The sequence below is a fragment of the Rhea americana genome, unplaced genomic scaffold (genome assembly GCF_003343005.1).
Source record: "Rhea americana isolate MKP2758 unplaced genomic scaffold, rheAme1 scaffold_237, whole genome shotgun sequence".
Taxonomy (NCBI): Eukaryota; Metazoa; Chordata; class Aves; order Rheiformes; family Rheidae; genus Rhea; species Rhea americana.
This window is the reverse complement of record NW_028186354.1, coordinates 327784-346689: the sequence shown is the minus strand read 5'-3', so window position 1 is coordinate 346689 and position 18906 is coordinate 327784. Positions and strand designations below refer to the sequence as shown.

Here is an 18906-nt window from a genome sequence, read left to right as displayed (position 1 = left end):
GGCCTCGAGGCGGGCCGCCGGCCGGAGCCGCAGCTGCTGGAGCCCCCCGAGCGCAAATCCAGGAGCTGCTGCCACCTCCCTGCCGCTTTGGATGCACCGGGCCGGAGGAGGGCCCCGGTGCCCGGATGTCTATCAAAATGAGCGTAATCCTACCCCCGACGGGCGAGTGCGGGCTGGGGAAGCTGGGTCTGCGGGGATGAGGAGCTCAGTGACAATTTAGAGTGGCGAGTTCGCAGGAACCARGAAACGGGCAGGAAAGTGCCCAGCAAATGGCAAAGGCGGTCTGGGCAGCGGGCTAGAGCGCCGGCAGCCGGGGCCAGGAGCTCATGGAGAGAGGACCCTCGGCGGTATAAACTTCACCATGGCTGCCCACTCGAGGTAAGGAATTAAATAACTTCTTCTGCTCTCTGTAGCTTTCGCCAACAATTCTCTCGCAGTCTCGTCGTACTAGTGATGCCACCTCCCCCTTTCTGGCATGATCTTCTGTTGATTTTAACGCCGTATTATAGAAAAAAGTGCATCTGGATACACATCCTTGATAGATTTGTTGGCATGTTTTGTGTCATGCAGTGTCGGCTACCTCTTTCCAGCATAAACTTATTTCCTTAACTAGAAAAACAAAGCCTTAATTATTCCCTGTCAAATCTCTCTGCATCCAGCAAGTTAGTAGCTCTCTGAAACTGATTTTCTTCTCCTTTGTGGGCATGTCGTCGTCTTTATTTTCTTTTTTTCTCCTATAACCAGCCTAATGTAAAGCAGGTTTTATGATTGCTTGCAGCCTTATTTTAAGAGGTAAATGGTCTGTATTTGGTTGGGTTGGAAAACTAGCTGTATAAAATGGAAGCAGGTTGCATCTGCTTGTGTGTGAATCCATAGGTGCAAGATGGACTGTGTGTGTGGGGTGGGTTGGTTGTAGAGAAGAGTATGAAAAAGAACGATCGAATGTAGTTCCTGTCACAGAACAAAATTCAAGCAAATGTACCGACCCTGATTAAATGCTTTTCAACTCGTGTTTTTAAAACGTATCAGTACCTGCTGCCTGAGGGTTTGGGAAGGGGGGGGGGGCATCCTGTGTAAAGTAAACTTCACACTCAGCCTGGGGGGAGGTAACTTTTCTTAAGTCGTGCTACTTCATGGAGCATTGCTATGTAAGGTACCTRTTAAATGCCTTTTAGCTTTTTTGATGTTTTAATGGGCGTTTCAGAAATGCTAAAGAGAGAAACTTTTTGCTGTTGAGTCCCATACTAAACAGCCAGTCTGCTCACCTCTCCTCCAGGAGGGAAAAAATGGTGGTGTATCCTAAAGAGAAATTTGGCACCGGCCAAGTATTTTCACAGTGGTGCTTCTCTGCAGCTTTGAAGCCAAGAAATGGCTTTAAATTACAAACTGCAAAACGCCAGAACCCTGAGGTTTGGGGAGGAAGAGCTGGAAGATGGATTGCTTTGTTAACGGCTGAACTAATCTCCAGTTAAAGCTGCCTGCCCCTGCCGTGTGTGGGGAGAGAGGAGACAGAGGAGACCGGGAGGGCTTAACAAAGAGACGAAGGTTTAGTTTTCCAGCATCTTTTTTTCTTAATGGTCACTTATTCACGTGATTTACTGGTCTGCATTATCAGAGCATTGCTTTAATATGCCAGCATGCTAAGAAGAGGATACAGCATAAAGCTTAGCGTGCTGACTGGCCTTGAAGCTTAGATCCAAGGCCAGGGACATACTTGAAGTCTCAGAAGTCACACAGCTGTTTCCTTGGGTGGCAAGAGGTCCTGTGGGAGCCAGGTCCGAGCAGTAGCCCCCAGCCTCGGCAAACGGACCAAACGGGGGTACGGCTGGGCCAAGGCCAGYGAAGCGCATCTGGGACGTCGCAAAGCGGACGAGAGGTTGCTGGTGCTGAGGACGAATTTYTAGACATTCTGTGGTTCACACTGAAAACTAGGAAAATGGACCAAGTCTCAGGGCTGACTGCTGTGGRATAGGCAAAAGGGCAGTACCCTGACCGACCGTTTAGCATATACATGGAGACAACGCCTGTGCTCGCCTGCCTGTGCCCTTGCTTGCCTCTGTTATGTGCATTGGCGTTTGCCTCTGTCAGGTAGGATGCTGTGAGGCTCTCAGCTGCACAACCGTGTCAGAGCATTTTGGCGCAGTCAGTATGAAGGCAACCTTTATATGCTTGAAGATCAGTATTAAAGTCTGATTATTGCTCATTTAAAAGGAAGTAGGAGTGAACATGAGTGATAGAAATGAATCTTGCAGGAGACAGGCTACGTTTACCAGAAAGCTCAGTGCTTGTGGTACTTCTGTTTTGGTGATGCAGGTCGGTAGGGGTGTCTGCCTCTGTCCAGGAGATTTGTGCTCTGTGAGTGCATAAAAATACATTTTTATTCAACACCAAAGGATAAATTCATATTCCTGATAAGGATTTGGAGCTATACTTCATGGGAATGAAAGGCCAAGTGTCTCCTGCAGAATTAGTTTGCTAATGTGTCAGAGACTTTGCTCTGTTAAGTAGCTGATATAAGATGCGAGGGGGGGACTGTAACAGAAGAAAACCAGTTTGAATAATTCTGGTGAATTACTGATGAGATGGTATGATACAGAACACTGTAGGGTTTAGGATATTGCTTGGTATGAGACTTTCTTCCATTTGCTTGGGTTTGCTGTTTCTTATGTGCTTTATTTTTTCCTTAAGATGCACAGCTAGTAAAAGGGATGTGAAAAAGGGGAGGGTGCTGGATAGGCAACAAGAAAACCCTGCATCCCGTTTTCAGCTCCAGTGCTGGCTCATGCTGTGATCCTGGGCAGCTCATTCAGCATTYGGATTTTGTTGTTCTGAAGGGTGGATGGGTTGGGAGGACAAGGTGACAAAACATGACTGATACTGCTCATCAGCATTTAAAAAAAATGTAAGAGTGATGACTGAGGAACTAATGTGTCAATGGATACCACTGCAATTTTTAAAATGGTCTTAAATGGTTGTGTGATAAAGTGTRGTGTTCGTTTGTTTTTCTGGAATGATGAACTATTGTAATTAACTTACATCTAGAACCATTATGTGGAGAAGCTGTCACTCCGTATGCATTGTTTGTATATAATGTAGATTTTCGTGTGTGTTGTTTTTTTAAGCTGCTAGCTGAGCTGCAGGATTGCAGCTGTAGCCTTCTCTAGGCGCRTTTCTGGAATGTGCAGATGATCTGATGCTTGTAGTGTCCCCAGGCAACAGGACTGCTGTCAGCTCTAATGGTGTACTCGGGCCCCTGCGAACAGAAGCAGAACTGATCAGAACGAGGGACAAGTTTACTTTTATGTTAGATGAGGTGTGATGTTTGTCAGATGTAGTTCAGCTGTTAGGAGATGCACGGAAAGCCGCGCAGGAGGTGTGCGGACCTACCTGGGACCCTCCCTCGCTGGCAGCTAGTGCCCAGCAGTCGGCGAGGCACGAGGCTATTACCCCGCGACTTAGTGGGGCAGCGCCTCTCCCTCCCACTTGTGGCTTCGTTAAAAATGTACCCTGCTTAGGCAGTCACAAGCAGAGGATCTTTAAATGAAAAACTGCTTTTTGAAGATGCAGGCTGCTTTCTTCAGGCTGGTAGAGCTCTTACTTTATCTGCAGATCCTGTTAGGCTTTCTTTTTTTCCTTTTTTCTTTTTTTTTGACAGATGGATGATTTAGTACTTTGCTGATACGAATGCTAAGAATTTCTGATTGTTGTAAAACTCCCTTTTAGATGTGGTCATTATTAGCATGATTGCAGGAATGTTGATTGAAAACAGTTTCCTAATCTTTGTTAGTAGCTGATACATTAGTACAGTCGGAGCAACACGAAACGTGAGCGATCCGCTGTCTTCCCTGCCAGGCTCTCCTTGCCGTGCACTGCGGTAGTCAGCCCTGCGGGGGATGCTGATGGTTGACACCAGTCGGGGAATCTCGCTGTTCCTGCTCCTTAAAGCCAAATCGAACCAGCTGCACCCAGAACAATCTGGAAAAGGGGTCGCATCCACTCATTTCAGTACGAAAAGAGGGTGACCCTGTGCACAAATAAAAGGTGGCAGTAGTGTTCTTTTCTGGCTGCCGCCAGGTAAATTCCACAAAATGGTCTCTTCTGAAGAGAGCAGTGGTGGGGCTGTTTGCCTGAGTGGTGCTGCTTGGTTTTGTTCCGTGTTGTTTCACAGCTTTCAAGGCCAGATCCAAAGACAAGTTTCATAACTTGTTTGTTTTGCTGGTCCTGTTGATAAAGACAAATCAGCTGTTGTGGATGCTGCATTCCAGTCAACTGACGAAGGGGAAGAAGGGCTGAAACAGTTGGAGTTTACCTGTTAAAAGCTAAAATGTCGTCTGAACCCATGTTGGTTTTACCAATATGCTGCCCCTGAGCCTGACAGTACAAGTATACTCAGCATGTTGTTTGGGAAGCTACTGGGGAATTTCAGTTCAGTTCCTAACTTGCCTGGGCTGACTTGCCTCAAGTCTATTGCTGCAGGGCAGCCCATCAGGGGAACTGGCCCAGAACTGGAGCTCCCTCACAGAGAATGGATATTCCCAGAACACATGCAAATTTCAAGAGTTTTTTGGTTTGTTTTGGATGCAGTGAGCTAGGGGGTGGAAGTGGTGGGGGTGTTTTACAATTCCAAGCTATGTTAAGACTGGGTGCCTTGAAACCTGTTAAGACCAGGCACCTGACCTGGTACAGAAGGGAGCATTTCCTCATATCGCTTAATTTTCCTGAATCTGAATCCGTATCATACGGAGAGGCATCGCCTCGCTGGTTTTTGGAGAAAAACGTTTGCTACTTCAAATGCAAGATGCGTCATGAAGAGCGGAAACAAGCTTTTAATGAGCTGCATAAATTCTCCTCAGCATTTTCTTTTTGTGCGTAGTCGTAGTGAATGACAGTACAAGGCTTTTTAATACCTTTAAAATACAGCGTAAAAGCAATCTCAGTAAAGTATGTAGGAGTGCAGCTGAGACAGTGTTCTTCTTCACTCAGTGGACTACAGCAAAGTGAGGAAGAGTTTTCTGTGAAGTGTTGGGTGTCTTTCTAAGGCCCTGGTTCAAATGCAGAGTGGTAGGAAAGTCAGTCTGGTTTACTGCCTATTTAAGAGTGGTGATGACAAAGAAGTGATTGTAATGTAGAGGTGCCAGAGCCTCAAAAAAATGGGAAAATACCCATCCTAGTCAGGCTTGAACACAACGTGCAGATTTTTTCCCCCTGTGATATGTTGTAGTGAAGAAAGGACCCATTTTGCAGTTCAGGCTACTGTAGTGTTTGGGTCTGTGATAAAAGATGTACATAGCAGACACTGAGGTGGAGCAGCTGGCTGGGTATGGGCAGATACCAGTGTGCAGTGCGATATTCACTTGAGTAAGATAGAGCTACAGTGCTCCAGCAAAATGCATTTGTGGGCAAGAGTGTGGTGGAAGCAGGTTTTCCAGAGTTGTCTGCTCGTGGGCGGTTTGGGGTAGAGAAGTCCTTGGTCTATACAAAATCAGACATCCATGGAAAACTGTGAGCGGCAGGATCCTTAAACCTGTCTTTCCTCCCTGTGGTGGTGGTTGCTTTGTGCCGAGCGAGCGCCTGGCTTGTTCTGCGCGGCTGGGAAGCAAAGCTGTTGGCCACTGTGTGCTGCCGTGGATAGTGCCTCTCTTCTGCTACCTCGCTCTTGAGGCAGAAGGGAGGTGGCAGGCAGCGGGAGGTACGTATGTGGGCACACGSCTGTGGAGGTGAGGAGGTGCTCTGCTGATTTTCATGGTGACTACGCTGCCTATTTTTTATTTTTTATTTTAACTCTATCAAGCTGGTGTGTCAAGACTGAGCTGGAGGCTCAAGTCTGCTAGCTTTATCACAGGTGCCATATGCTCTGCATAGACATGTTTGCATTCTGGATTAGTTTAGGCTTAGGTATTGTTTAGCGTTTGAAGTTGTCCTTTTTAGTTGTACTAAATGTTTATCATCACAGTGACATGCAGTTATGTGTTAATGTTCTTTTGGCATTTCCCACCAGGTTAGGAGAAAATAGCGTCCCTGCAGTCATTTTTAAAGAAAGCTAGACAAGCAAATTGTTAATGTTTAACCTCAGTGACAACAGTAAAACTCATTCTCAGAACTGTAAAAGAGGGAAAAAAATGCAGGCTTTTATACATTCTGGTGTCAGTCTTTTGATTCTAAAAAATACAGAAACCAGGAAGAGTACAAAAAAATCTCTTATTTAAAAAAAGTCACAAGCATATGGTAGTGTTTATATACATTTTTTGGTGTCAAATATCACATACTGTGTAATCTATAAGCAGCAAATGATGTACTCGTTGGTGTATGAACAGCTCCGTTACRGTGCAGTCGTGTCAACAGCTGGTGTGTGCATGTGAGCTATGCGAGAGCTGCGAGAGAGCTCGAGTCCTGTGCCTCTCCTGAAGGCAGAGGCCTTTCCTCCTCCTCGTTTTTGAGCTATTACCGGCATTAGAGATAGAAACACTGATAGCTGTTAGCATCTGAAATTACGAAGAATTATTAAAAGGTGTAGTAGAATTGTGGACATCTGGTAAGAAATTGCTTTCAGTATTCCTCTGCTGCTACAGTGTGTGAGGTTGTGYTTAAAGAAGAAGAAGAAAAAAGACATTAGGAAGGTAATTTATCTTTGCAAGTACACTCAGAAACTCTCTCTCATAATTGGTCTGCAGCTGTTTCTCAGGGATTCTCTCCCCAGCAGCCTATTTTGGAAAAAAACATCCTAATTTGAATACAGGCAATATMCTGGCAGTTTAGAAGCACTTTGGTAAAATGTTCCTCTTTTTCCCTGTCCCCACTGCCCTTGGTGGAACAAGCTGTTCTAGTAAAAAGTTGTTTTCCTGGTGCCAGCAAGGCTGTGGTAGAACTGCTGCTGAGAACAGGATGTCAGTCTGGGAACATGTGTCATCCTACCTTTGCTAAAATAGCGCGTGCTAACAGCAAGGCAGCACGGGCTAGCCACGCTTGGGAGCAGGGCGCCTTGTTGGGGTTCAAGGCTGCCTTAGTGTTGCTGGCACCTGGAGGCACCTGGTCCGTGTGGTTACCCTCTCTGTCTCTCACCGTAACTTCTAGCTAGACCTTGCTTAGCATTAAAAGCCTTGCTGGTATAGATAGAAAAACAAAAAAAAAAAAAAAAATATATATATATATATATATATATATATATATATATATATATATATATATATATATATATAAAAACCACTGCGGATGTGATGCAATTCTGCTGGCTAAAGCTTAGCATAAACTCCAGATTTGTGGAAAAGGCTCCTTCTCTGGCATGTGGGGCGAAGGGGATGGGATGCTGCACTGGCTGAAGAGCTCTAGCAGTGCTCTTAACTGCAGGGGCCAGGTCTGTCGTCTTGGCCAAGACCTGATGAGCCCCTTGGAGCGGCATGGTCTGCTTTGTTCAGCAGCTCATGTGCTATTAAAAAACAAACAAACAAAAAACAAACAAAAAAACCCTCCTCATTGGTGAAAGAAAACACCCATCTTTGTACAGTGTGACCATGCTTAGAAGTATTTCCAGTAGTGCAGTCTGAATGTGTCCTCAGTTTTACTGAATGTTAAACATTCTGATTATTGCTTTTAAAGTTGCTTTTAGAATGTCTATCTAAATTTAAAAACAAAGCACTAAAAATGTTGCGGCTTCTGTAGGCACATAAATGAAGGTGCCTTACGCATAGATCACAGGCTTCATAGTGATGCCTCTTTTGGAGAAACATTTTTTTCCCCCATTACTAGTGCAATACAGTCCGATGTGATGACAGTTACTTCTCTGTTCTTTCCCAGTGTYCTTTGACAAAAGTAAGTTGTACAGCTACAGTTTCTTATTTTAAAATGTTACATTGCATCTCCAGTGCATCTCCAGTGGTTACGTTTGGTTCCCCTATTTGCTTGGCTGGAAAATGGGGAGAAGGGAAAGTAGTAACTAGATGTAACATGTGGCTGTAGTTTTGATTTTGTACCACATGCTCTTTGCACTTTTTGCATAAAAAAGTGACCTCTCTGCCTAAGTTTGCACGTGAAGAATGGAATCCATCGTGATTCTTGGAGAGGGGTATTTTGGGGCCTGCCTCCACCAGTGCAAGACCTGCTCAGGTGGTGAGTTGTGGTGGTCTGCTTGCTGTTCCTCAACTTTGCATTGTATTTGATACCAGAGGGCAAGTCTGCTCCTGAACTCTTTAGTCCCAGCTTAACTTGCAGTTAAGTTTAGGTTTGAACTGCGAAATGAACTTGGCTGATGAACTGATGAACAGCACAGGCTCAAGATGCATCCCGGTCTGGAGAGAGGGAGCTTTGCTGCAGGATGCCTTCCCCACTGCTGTGCATCTCGAGCAAGCTGATAGGAGGCTGGCACATCTCCCTTCAAAACTAGTTTTTAAGCTTTAAATATTTAAGAATGTCAGTTCAGAAGCATGTGAGGTTTATATGCTTTATACGCAAGTAGACACACATACATATGTTTTGTACATGTTTATTTTTGAAAGCTCAYGATTTTCAATTTAAACACTGTCTCAAGTTTTAAAGTATGTAATGTTTTAGTTTTCAAGATTTCTGCTTTAAGATACGATCTATAACTTTGATTCTGCAGATAAAAGATGCAAGAATCACTTAATATTTAACAGCAACATTATTACCATGCCAAGATTTTGGAATTCTGTTAGTCAACTGTATCTGTTGCAAACTCTTACACATTTTATGTAGGCAGGCTTCAGCAACTTAATAGCAGGTTTGCTTTGCTTCATTAGCTTTTGTGGACCTCCTAAGAGTAAATTCCTGGTTCCATGGGTATTACATGCTACTGGTATAAAAGACTACTAGTCTAGAGCCTCAGAAAGTTTTGTGTGATTGCCCAAATCCTGGTGGGAAAGACAAGGTAGAATCGCATTCTGTTCTTTGTGAAAGACTAATCTGTGATTTGAGACACCATAATAATGTGATGTGGTATTCAAATGCATAGAGGTTCTTTTTTCCATTACATTCTGCGTGAAAATCAGTCAACTCACACAATGAGGTGTTAAAAATAATAGCCTGAAAAACTTCCTGAACTGGCTGATGTGGAAAAACTCAACAATTTCATGTGTCACCTGTGGGAAAAATACTTTTGGTCAATTAGTGAATCGAGTGCCACAAAGCTTTCATTTGTATTCTCTGCTTGTTTGTAACAAAAATGGCACCAATTCTCTCAGCCTTTTCCGTGGAGCATGCCGATAAAGGAATAGCTGTATGGCCATTGCTCTTCTAGCTATAGGGAATTTTTAATGTTATCAAGTGATCAGGGTAGAAACGATGTGACGTACGGAGCAGTTGGCTGAAGCTCTTTCCTACTGGGAAAATGAAGAATCCTTAAGTTTGCTGGCATAATGTAAGCAAAAAATAGCAAGCAAGAAAGCTGGAGGCGAAGAACATGTATGACACTATTAATGCTGTATAAAGATGTGCCAGCTAGCTGGAAAAGGTGTTGGGGTGTTTTTCCATAAGTTAGCTGTGAAAATAGCTTATAAAAAATTTTAGCGTATCATTCAAGTCTCATTTGGAAAAAGAGAAGCTCTACTTCCTGGTCTTTCCTGGTAGGATTCAGGTRTTTGAATCAAGCAGTTTTATAGCCTTCTAGGAAACCATTAGGAACAACAGCTAAGGGAGAAGTTAGTAGTTTATATAAACTCATTTTGTGCAAGAATGAGTACTTGTGAATACTTAGTTTCACTGAAAATAGTCATGCATTTCATCTACAGACTGCAGGTTTTTATGCAGGAATAAACTACACTGGAACCTGGATTTTTGGCAAAGAGTTTCTATGCAGATGCAGGAAATTGTGCAAACAAGGCAGTTCAGCCTGTTTGGGATGAAGAATTTAAATTGGGAAAGGGGAAGGAAAAGTAACATTGACCATTATTTTATTTTATTTTATTGCCTTTGTCGTTCTAGACCAGCTTCAAAGCCTTTATGGGCGAGTGGGATGAGCTCAACCCTTGTTCCAAACGAGCCAGAGATGAGACAGCTCCAAACTGGGAGCTCTGCACCTACCTGTAGCACGTTGCCAAACCGACTTTATAGCGTAGCCTTGCTGAGAGCCAACGTAGTTGTTGATTTTGGAGATGTAAACATTGCAGTATCAGTTTACATCATCTAGTCCAAGCTGCTGAACAAATCCTAGAACATTTCCTTGCCTGATGCATATTGGAAGGAAGRGAAAAGCAGCAGAGGGGGGAAAGGTGAGTGAGCCAACTGCCGTGGAGTTTGAGACACCTGGCAGTGGTCTTGGCCTTTCTCCACCTGTCTGTCACCATCTGTGGCACCGGTCTGGTGCATTCCACCGTGCACAGCTACTTTAATATTTTTATGAGGTGTATTTTGAGATGCTAAAGTGGAAGAAAATAGTATTAAGAATTCTGGTTCTGACTTCATTTTTTAAAAATTTTTCCGATACTATTAGATCCACAGATGTGTGTTTATTTCTTGTTTTCTGGAGTGATTGTCTTTGCTTGCAGATATGAGATTTGAGAACTGAATCCTTTTCATTTGGAAATTATAGCTGTAAATAACTCGTAAATCTTCGGTCAGGTTGCAGTCAGATGCAGGTTTGTTTGCGTGTGTGTGGATCTGTACACTATGCAGGGGAGACTTCTGCGTGGTGTATGGACTGTGCAACGCTGCACAACAGTGGGACCACAGTGGATTAAAAACAGAAGAAATTACAAATCTGCAGAGATTATAAAACTAAAACTTGACTTTTTATGTTACCTGAATTTATGATTTAGTTTGGTCCTTAATGATTTGGAGAGTGTGTGGTTTTTTCCAAGTCAGTTAAGCAAGCTGGACAAACTGACATACAGAAGATACATTTCTCTGAATCTGGGGAGCCTATTTCTATTAATTTTTCAGAGAATGTGGATGACTGATCTAGTCTAGCACTGCATTTCATAGCCAGAACATTCTTTCTGTAGTTTTTAAATGATTATGAAAACAGTTGGTAGTTGCAACATAATCTGATAATTATAACCAAAACCTTCTCAGGCTCTATTTTGGCAGCTATAATGGTGTGTGTTGATGTTGTTTCACCGTGTGAATAACTTGCAAGAGAATTTATCATGACAACCTAGTAACCAATTAAATTCTGTATTCACATGCTACTTAAAAAAATGGAAAAGTCTATCCTGTATTTTTAATGCTGTAACACTTGTAAAACCAGACATGATCTGGATTAATTTTTAAATCTAATGAATATTTGGTTTGTATTCGGTCCTTTGCTAGGGTGAATCTTGTGTCATTTGACTACAGTCAAATGCAGTTATTTTAGTCCTTAATCTTAGAAATGACTTTGCACTGCACTTAATTTTGAAGGGACATTTTTTGGAGACCTTGTTGTCTTGGTGCAGAGTCTTGGATTTGGACCGTTTCTACTCAGCGCTCTGCTTATTTTTGTAGCTTTATAGTTTGGCAATAATTATTTGTGCTGTTCAAAAGAAAATGCAGGAGATTGTGGTGTCATTTTTCAGCTGTAGCAAAACAAAAACTCAGAAACTGTGTTCTAAAATAAAATCCTTCTGAAAAAATCAGATGGGAAACTCTTGTAAAAGAAGGAACTGTGAAGAAAACAATTTGTTCTCTGTACCACGACCCCTTTTGTTATTCTTTGGATAGATTTCTTTATTGGTTCTTTCATAGGTCCTTCTTTTTTAACTTGGGTCTGTTGTTTTCTAGCTGTTCGTAGGGCAGACAGAGCATAATTTAAAAATGGATAAGCTTCAGGCAAGTTGTGGACAGGTGAAGTACCAGGCAAATGAGTTCTTTACTTCCCTGTTTCTTTTTATATTGATTAAATATCAACTTATTTTTAAGAAGTCTTCCTTGAAAATGGACCATTCTCTTCTGTCAGCCTAATGAAGGAAATTTACAGGTGATATTAGTATAAACAATATTTATTCAAGTGTAACAGCTTTGAAGACCRTTTCGTATAATAATTTTCCAAGCAAATAGTGCTTTGGTTTTGTTTGTTGATGACTTGTTGAATGTTCCTTTTCTTCCCCTCTAGAGAAGTCCCAGAATAAACACTTACAAAACAGGGTGTGAGGGCTGAAAGGGCTGAAAAACCAGCTAGCCAGTCTTTGGGGTTAATAGGATTCTTGTAAAAGGTCTGAAGTAATGTAGTTTTCTTAGAAAGTCTTTAAACTATTCTTTCACTCCTTTCTCTTCTCTATTGCTTTGGTGACCGCATACAAATAAGATAGAGTATGAGCGAGATGCAGATAGATGCTGGCTAGATACAGACCTCAAATCCTCATGACACACGGTGAAGTCTTGATGGAAACTAGGAAATGGGAGGAGGGTTGAAACAGTTTGTGCGAGTTCAGCCTGCCAAGAGTGTGCTGGAAGCCGAGGCGGTGGTGTCGTGCTCCGTGCCAGGTCTCAGCGGGGCGTAAATGGGAGATGGCGTTCCAGCTGCTGCTCTGAATTTCATGGTGTGCAGAGTTTTCTTCCTCTCTGTCTCATTGAAGGCTGAGTTCTAGCCTTGAGCATTGTGCACTCAATTCCAGGTGATCTATCCACTTCATATCTCTTGAGAGGCTTTAAACATGCATATATTAGAAGGCGACAAGCTGCTTTTGAGAGGAGGAAGAGAAATTTTAATGGATATCTGTTCTTAATGTTTCCTTTGGCTTTAAGCTTTCAAATCCGATTCAAGAAAGCAATGCCATTCAAGAACAGTACCCAAGCTTGTCTGCAAAATGAATTCTTGGATTTTTAACATGGAGAATTGCTTTTGCCACCTGTATGTGTAGAAGCAGGTACTTAAAATGGATTTCCAAATCACAACTTTAGATTGGAGAAAGACTTTTCTGTGTGTGCATGACAGAGGGAAAAGAGGTGGGGGAGAGGGGAGGGATGTTAATCTTACCATTTCCTCTTTTTTGTTCTTTCTCTGTTGTGTGCATTTGCTGCAAGTGTTGTATTTTAACTAGTGCTGTGTTAAGAGAAAAAATGACAGACTGAGACCCAATATACCTGCTGGGGAGGACTATAATAGTTTTTCTGTGTTGAGGTTGGATAAAAGGAAAGTTTTGGGTGGAATATGAAAACGTAGGACTCTTACCTATTCTTCCCCTCCTTGCATTTTCTGAATGGATTCCAGAAATATCTATGTATAGCAAGTTTACTGTGTAAAACTGCTCTTACGTTCCAAGTTGTTACATGTTTAGTAACTATGACACCTGAATAACTGGATAATATTGAAAAAAGTATAGACTACATAAAGAAGTATTTGTAGAGAATTTGAGAAGCTTTATTTCCGCACTAAAAATAAAAAAAGAAAGCAGTAGTTACTCCAAATCCTTTCTAATGGTAAGTTTGTATTTAGGTGCCTAGCTTTTTACAGATGACTTTCCTGGACATTACTTGAATTATTTTGGGTGTTAGCTGGTATTGGAGTTCTCGTTCATCAAGTTTGTGGACATTTCATTAATAATTCCCAGGGACAGCAAGAGACTAAAGAGAGATGAAGCAATCCAGAGGAAGCATGACCCCATGATGACGCAGAAGGCTCTCTGGTTTGAAGCAGGCTGTTCAAGAGGCTTACCCGACTTGACACCAAGCATAGCACCACACAAACAGTGTCAGGGGATGGGAAAGATCTGACAGCGTATACAGAAGAATTTAAAGCCCTCTAAAGAAGTTTGACAAGATCCTTTCTATAGGGCTCCTGTACTATCCTCGGAGTGCAAAGCGCAGACCTCCTGCCTAGTGCGCATGATGATGAGTAAAACCATAGCTTGGAATTGCTTCCAGTCAAACTGCAATTAATCCAAGTTAGGGGTGTACTTGGGAAGTAAGCGAGAGCTGTTGCGGATTCATTCTTACTCTAAACTGTCTTTCACCAGCATGACATTAAGGACAGGAACTAAAAGWGGCCATTTGATACTACAATGAAAGTTGTAATAAGGGCAGGGGCAACTGGTTTTATCAGAGAAAAGCAAGACCTTCCTGGAAAGGCCTCCTGAGTCATGGCTGAATGGACAAAACATTATGTAGGCCCAGTGAAACGCCTCCCTTGTAGTTGTGCAGCACCTTGGTGTCATTTTTCAAGCCTTGGTCAGCAGCCTGGCACAAAACAACCACCATTATTGCCTGGGCAAACTTGACTTCCTTTTGTCAGGTTTTGCTTTGTTTAGAAAAAGAAGACACACCTGGTGTGACCCTGTGTTCTGGTGGCTGAAATGGGCATATTTTGAATGCAATAAAGTAGAGCTTCCTTTCCGGTTTCGCCTTGCAGGAGGTGCAGCTAACTTGTCTGTTTGCTCCAGGAGCATGCCGCCAAGGTTCAAGGAAAAGCATCTTGCTCCCATGGCACAGTCTTCTGACTTTGCCGGAGCTTTGCTGGTGTTGATTGTTTCTGTGGGTTGAAATTTTGCATGTGGGACAAGGTGGGAGGGAGGGACTTCACTGGTGGCCTCATGAGCAGCAGATGGATGAGGCAGAGGACAATGACTTTGGAAAGAGAAACAGMGGTATGTTGCAGAAAAAGAGGAAAGAGGGAGAAAAAAAAGGAAAAAACACCTACAAGGAGATGAACCTAGCCGTGAATAAAGCTGGGTGCTTTGTCGTTTTGTTTTGGGGATGGGGCAGGAGGTGGAGGGGAGGTTTAGCCTGTAAAATGAGGGGTGGGGRAAAAGAGCAACAAAAAAAACCCAAACAACTGGGAAAACAAAACAAAATCCGTCAAAACACGGAAATGGCAAGTGTTTCTCATTTTCCGCTTTCCTTGGTGGCAAATGTATTGTAACAGGCTACGTGAGGATTGGAGATGTCCAAAATATTTGAATGACCAGGACTCACATGTGCATTGAAATGTAAGTGCCAGAACTGGTCGTTTCTTGSAGGAATTTAACCGCCTCTGTAATTTGTGGAAGAAGTTACCACTCCTGACTCAGCTCTGGCCACAGGAGCTAAGCTGCTGCGTTGGCAGTGACCCCTCTGTTCTGCGCACGGACGTCCACTGCTGGCTCTTCCCCAGTTTCACTCAAATTCCTGGCAGGCAGAAAACTCCTCCTCTGTTACCTCCGCACTGCCCGATGTGTGGTCTTGCCACCTATCCCCTCCCAAAATCCTGGGAACACCCCGTGCGACAGGGGCACGTCCCCGCTCGGCCGCTGGCCGCCCGTCGTGGCGGCTCGCGCGCCGGTGCTGCTTGACAGGCAGCTGCTCCTGGAGGCGCATCATGTTCTGCTGCTCAACTGTTTAACACGGCACTTTTAATGGAAATGTAAAACCTGATAGAAATACAAAACCTAATGGCATAATCTCTTAATAGCAGTGCACTAAGTGACTATCCAACATGCAATTACTGTACTTGGGGGGGGCGGAGGGGAGAGAAGGAGGTTTAATGAAATGTGYTAACCACTTCAGTTGCTAAGAGCAGTGGTTTATTGCCAGGGTGAGCATCAGGCTAAGCAGTGCAAATAAACCGACAGCAGTGAGGGCTCTTAGCGGCAGAAATTGCCCCTTTCGGCTGCGCCCTTGCTTTGGGCGGGACACCTAGCTGCTCCCAGGACAAATACACGAGGAGCACTTAATGGTGGYGAGATGCTCGCGCTGTCCTGAGGCAGCACGGAGAAAGTGGCCATCAGCGGATTTCCCAGTCGTTGGCAGATAACTGCTAGGATGCAGTAGTTTGCTGTTTCAGCAGGAAAAGTGCGTTATCCCTCTGCCCCCCCTATAAAAATTGTGCCTTTTGCTCTTACGTGGTTTACAAGAAAAATACTGCTTATTTGTAAACAGCAAAGGAGGTATGCTTAAAGGCATTGACGTTAGGGTTTTTGGCGTTGCCGTAAGCCTTCCGAGGCATGTTAGTTCGTAGAGAAGCCACGTCTGCCTTCGGGAAGTGTCCCCCAGGTTAGGCAGCAGCAGGTAGAAGTGCATTGGCTCAGTGTTGTCCCCCGGCCAAAAGTTCGCTCGTAGCTCAGGGCAGCGGTGAGTTCAGTGCGCTGCAGAGTGCTCTCCTGGACGGAGCAGGGTTATCAGGAAATACGTGCTYGGAAAGCACACGCTGCTCGGAGAGGGAAGGTAAATGTTTTGGAAGTGGCCTTGCCGGCTCCCACCGGCACGCCCCTTTCCCGCAGTTTCCTGTGCCGTTTCCCCGGCCGCGCCGCCCCGGAGCGGGCATGCTGGGGTTCACCGGCCACCAGGAGCCCTGCTGGTGCTCGAACCTTTCTGGGCGYGTTTGGGACGTCCTGTGCTTTTCTAGGACGCTGTGTCAGGCGTGCGGGCCACCAGCAAGGCTCCCCGGGGCTCCGTGCTGCCCGAGCCGCCCTGGTGCCCTGGGGCAGCGCTGGTGCGATTGAGCTGAGCCTGAACGTCACGTTCCCAGCACCTGCCTGCGAGCGTCAGTCGCGATGGTGACGCTGGCCAGGTCGCTGGTCAATCCAGTTGCTTGCAACGCCGGGCGAAAGATGGTGGCGTTTCTCTTAGAGGTTCGGATAGTGTGGGGAAAACAGACTTTTTAAAATGAGAAGACTAGAAATTTGATGAACAGGTATATTAGAATTGAAGGGAAAAGCTATCAATACCTTTTCCCTTTTTAATCTTGTAAAGAAATCTTTTTTTATGGTTGGCAATAGTGATAATAGCTTCCATCAAATAAACTGCACTTTATTTTTTAAGCAGGAAAAGGGGAAGAGGAATGAGATACTTCAGAGCGTTTTGGAGGGGCATATGCTTTGCAGGGTGCATTAGGCATGCATCAGTACCTGCCTAATGCACCCTGCCGTGGATTATTGCTGTTGTATAGTTTGAACGCTTTCCAAGTCCCTTTGAATGCCAATGAGAGGCTTTGTTATATAGACATCAGACTAGCGATTCAAATGCAGTTTGAAACTCCAGCCCGGAGAGGTACCCGGATACAGAGCGCATGCACTTCTTAATAAAATCCAACAGAAGTTACAAACCATAAAAAAAATATTAGCAGGCACTTCTGTGCGTGGATGGAAAGATTAGGAAATACTTCTGGAATAATTATAACCTGGCAGAGACTGCAGAAAAGCTTTTCAAATAGGCTTTTCAGTGTACAAACAGACTTCTACAAACATCGTTAATCTCTTTCTGTTCCTACTTAGTCCTTGCTATGCAGATAAGACTTGCCCAACCTGTTACTTGGTACATGTCATTACATAAATGGAAAACTTAAAGAATAGGAGACCTTTTCTTTCTTTTTTTTTTTTTTTTTTTTTTTTTTTGCAGCTAACTTCTTTGAAAGTATGTAATTTAGGCCTTTAACAACTCTTTAATTTTTTCTTATCTGAAATTAGTTGGAGTATTGACTTTTTCCTGTTCAAAACCATAGCGCATTAGGACTAATGTAATCAGTTTTAATGATTTTGCATCCAGAATGTGTTTCGCAAGAAATATTATGTAAGTGCTCGTGTGCCTGATAGATTGGGGGAGGCAGTTGCGGGAAGTAGTATATAACTATATTTCAGCAGCTGAATGCCGTGCTTATATTTGTAAGTTTTACTGTTGATTTTGTTTTTTTTCTTTTGCTTCACTGCAAATTAAACTGCTGATAGCATTAAATGTGCTGTTTATTCATCAAACAGCTCTAGATTTGCAGTTATAAATGGAGCTGATGTTATGTTTCTTAAGTTGGACTTTATTTGTATTGAGGCCTTGGCTTTCAGTAACACGTTTTTACCTACAGTTGAATAGTAGCAGAGCGTAAAAAGAAGGATCTTTAAATTGTGTTAAACTATGGGATTGAAGACTTCTAGGTTAGGCAGCAGTCTCAGTGCAGGGCTTGCAAACTCTCTGACAGCATTTAGGAAAGGGTAAGAGATATCAAGTTTCTGAAAAAAAAAGTGTTTATTTTTTTGATGACGTTTTTTGTTTGGGAACAAGATTATATGCTTTGCAATGGCATGGTCATCTTGAGACAAGAGTTTTTAAAAAATAAGTTGTGGTGCATGTGCACTCGTTTGTGTCATGCAAAGTAAAATGAGATAATGCTTAAAACTCATGTCCCATAGGTATGTCCTTGTGGTGGCAAGGAACGATGAGAAAGCTGAGCTGTCCGTGAAACAAGGGTGCTGTATGCTGTGTGGGAATATATGTTGTACAACACCTGTGGACAGCCTGGCAGTACAGCTGATGGACTCGTGAGCTGCTTGGCAGCACAGGCAAGCGAGGTCAGCTGAAAGCAAATTCCTACAGAAACAGTGATGTGTTTACTCAGCTGGGTATACAGTGTTAACTATGCGGTGAGGAGTACGAGGAAGAGATTTTAAATGCAGACACATAAAATAGCTGCTCAGTAAATGTTTTAGTGTCTTTTTTTACTGTCTATATCTTGTTAGAATTCTTCTTTGGTGCAATGGAGAACAATAGAATGTTTTTTTAATAGTATTTAGGGAGGCAGTTCTAGGAAATCAGTGAATAAAAGGCACATCTGCTTGAATAATTTCAATGGGGTCTTGAAGTAGAAAAYTTATTGCATTGAACTTCTTGCACCTGTGGTAAGCATTTATGTATACTGGAAGAACTGAAGGAGAATAGTGGATTAGCAGACATGTATCTTTGATTTGCCTTGCAAAACTGTTTCAGAAGGATCATTAATTTTTTTTCCCCTCTGAAATGTAATAGTCAATATCTTCTACTTATAATTTTCTTATTTTGCTGTAATCTGCTTTTTTCTTAAGACATTTCTTACTGGGATAGTTCTTTGAAAGGCTTGCTATTTTTATGGGTACTCTGGAGAAACAGGTTGGGGGGCCTATTGTCAGGAAATAGAAACCCAATTTTATTAAAACTCTTTGTGGTTTGTCACTGTAATATTTAATTCTCCTGTTGCCTTTAACCACATTACCAGTAAATTGGTTGTATTAACAATAAAATTGCACCCTTTTTTAAACAAAACAA

General features: G+C 43.1%; 1 protein-coding gene across 5 annotated transcripts in view; it reads left to right on the top strand.

Annotated features, from left to right (window-relative positions):
* Window positions 1–18906, top strand: part of AFF1 (ALF transcription elongation factor 1) — a 117515-nt gene that overhangs the window by 12869 nt on the left and 85740 nt on the right. Inside the window, exon 1 of one of the 5 annotated variants that reach the window (XM_085306279.1) lies at window positions 7–378. The exons of the other annotated variants lie outside the window; for them this stretch is intronic. Coding sequence (XP_085162405.1) covers window positions 362–378 — 17 coding nt within the window. The 5' untranslated portion in view covers window positions 7–361. Of the gene's footprint in view, window positions 1–6; window positions 379–18906 lie in introns of those variants that run through there. 5 annotated transcript variants of the gene reach the window in all.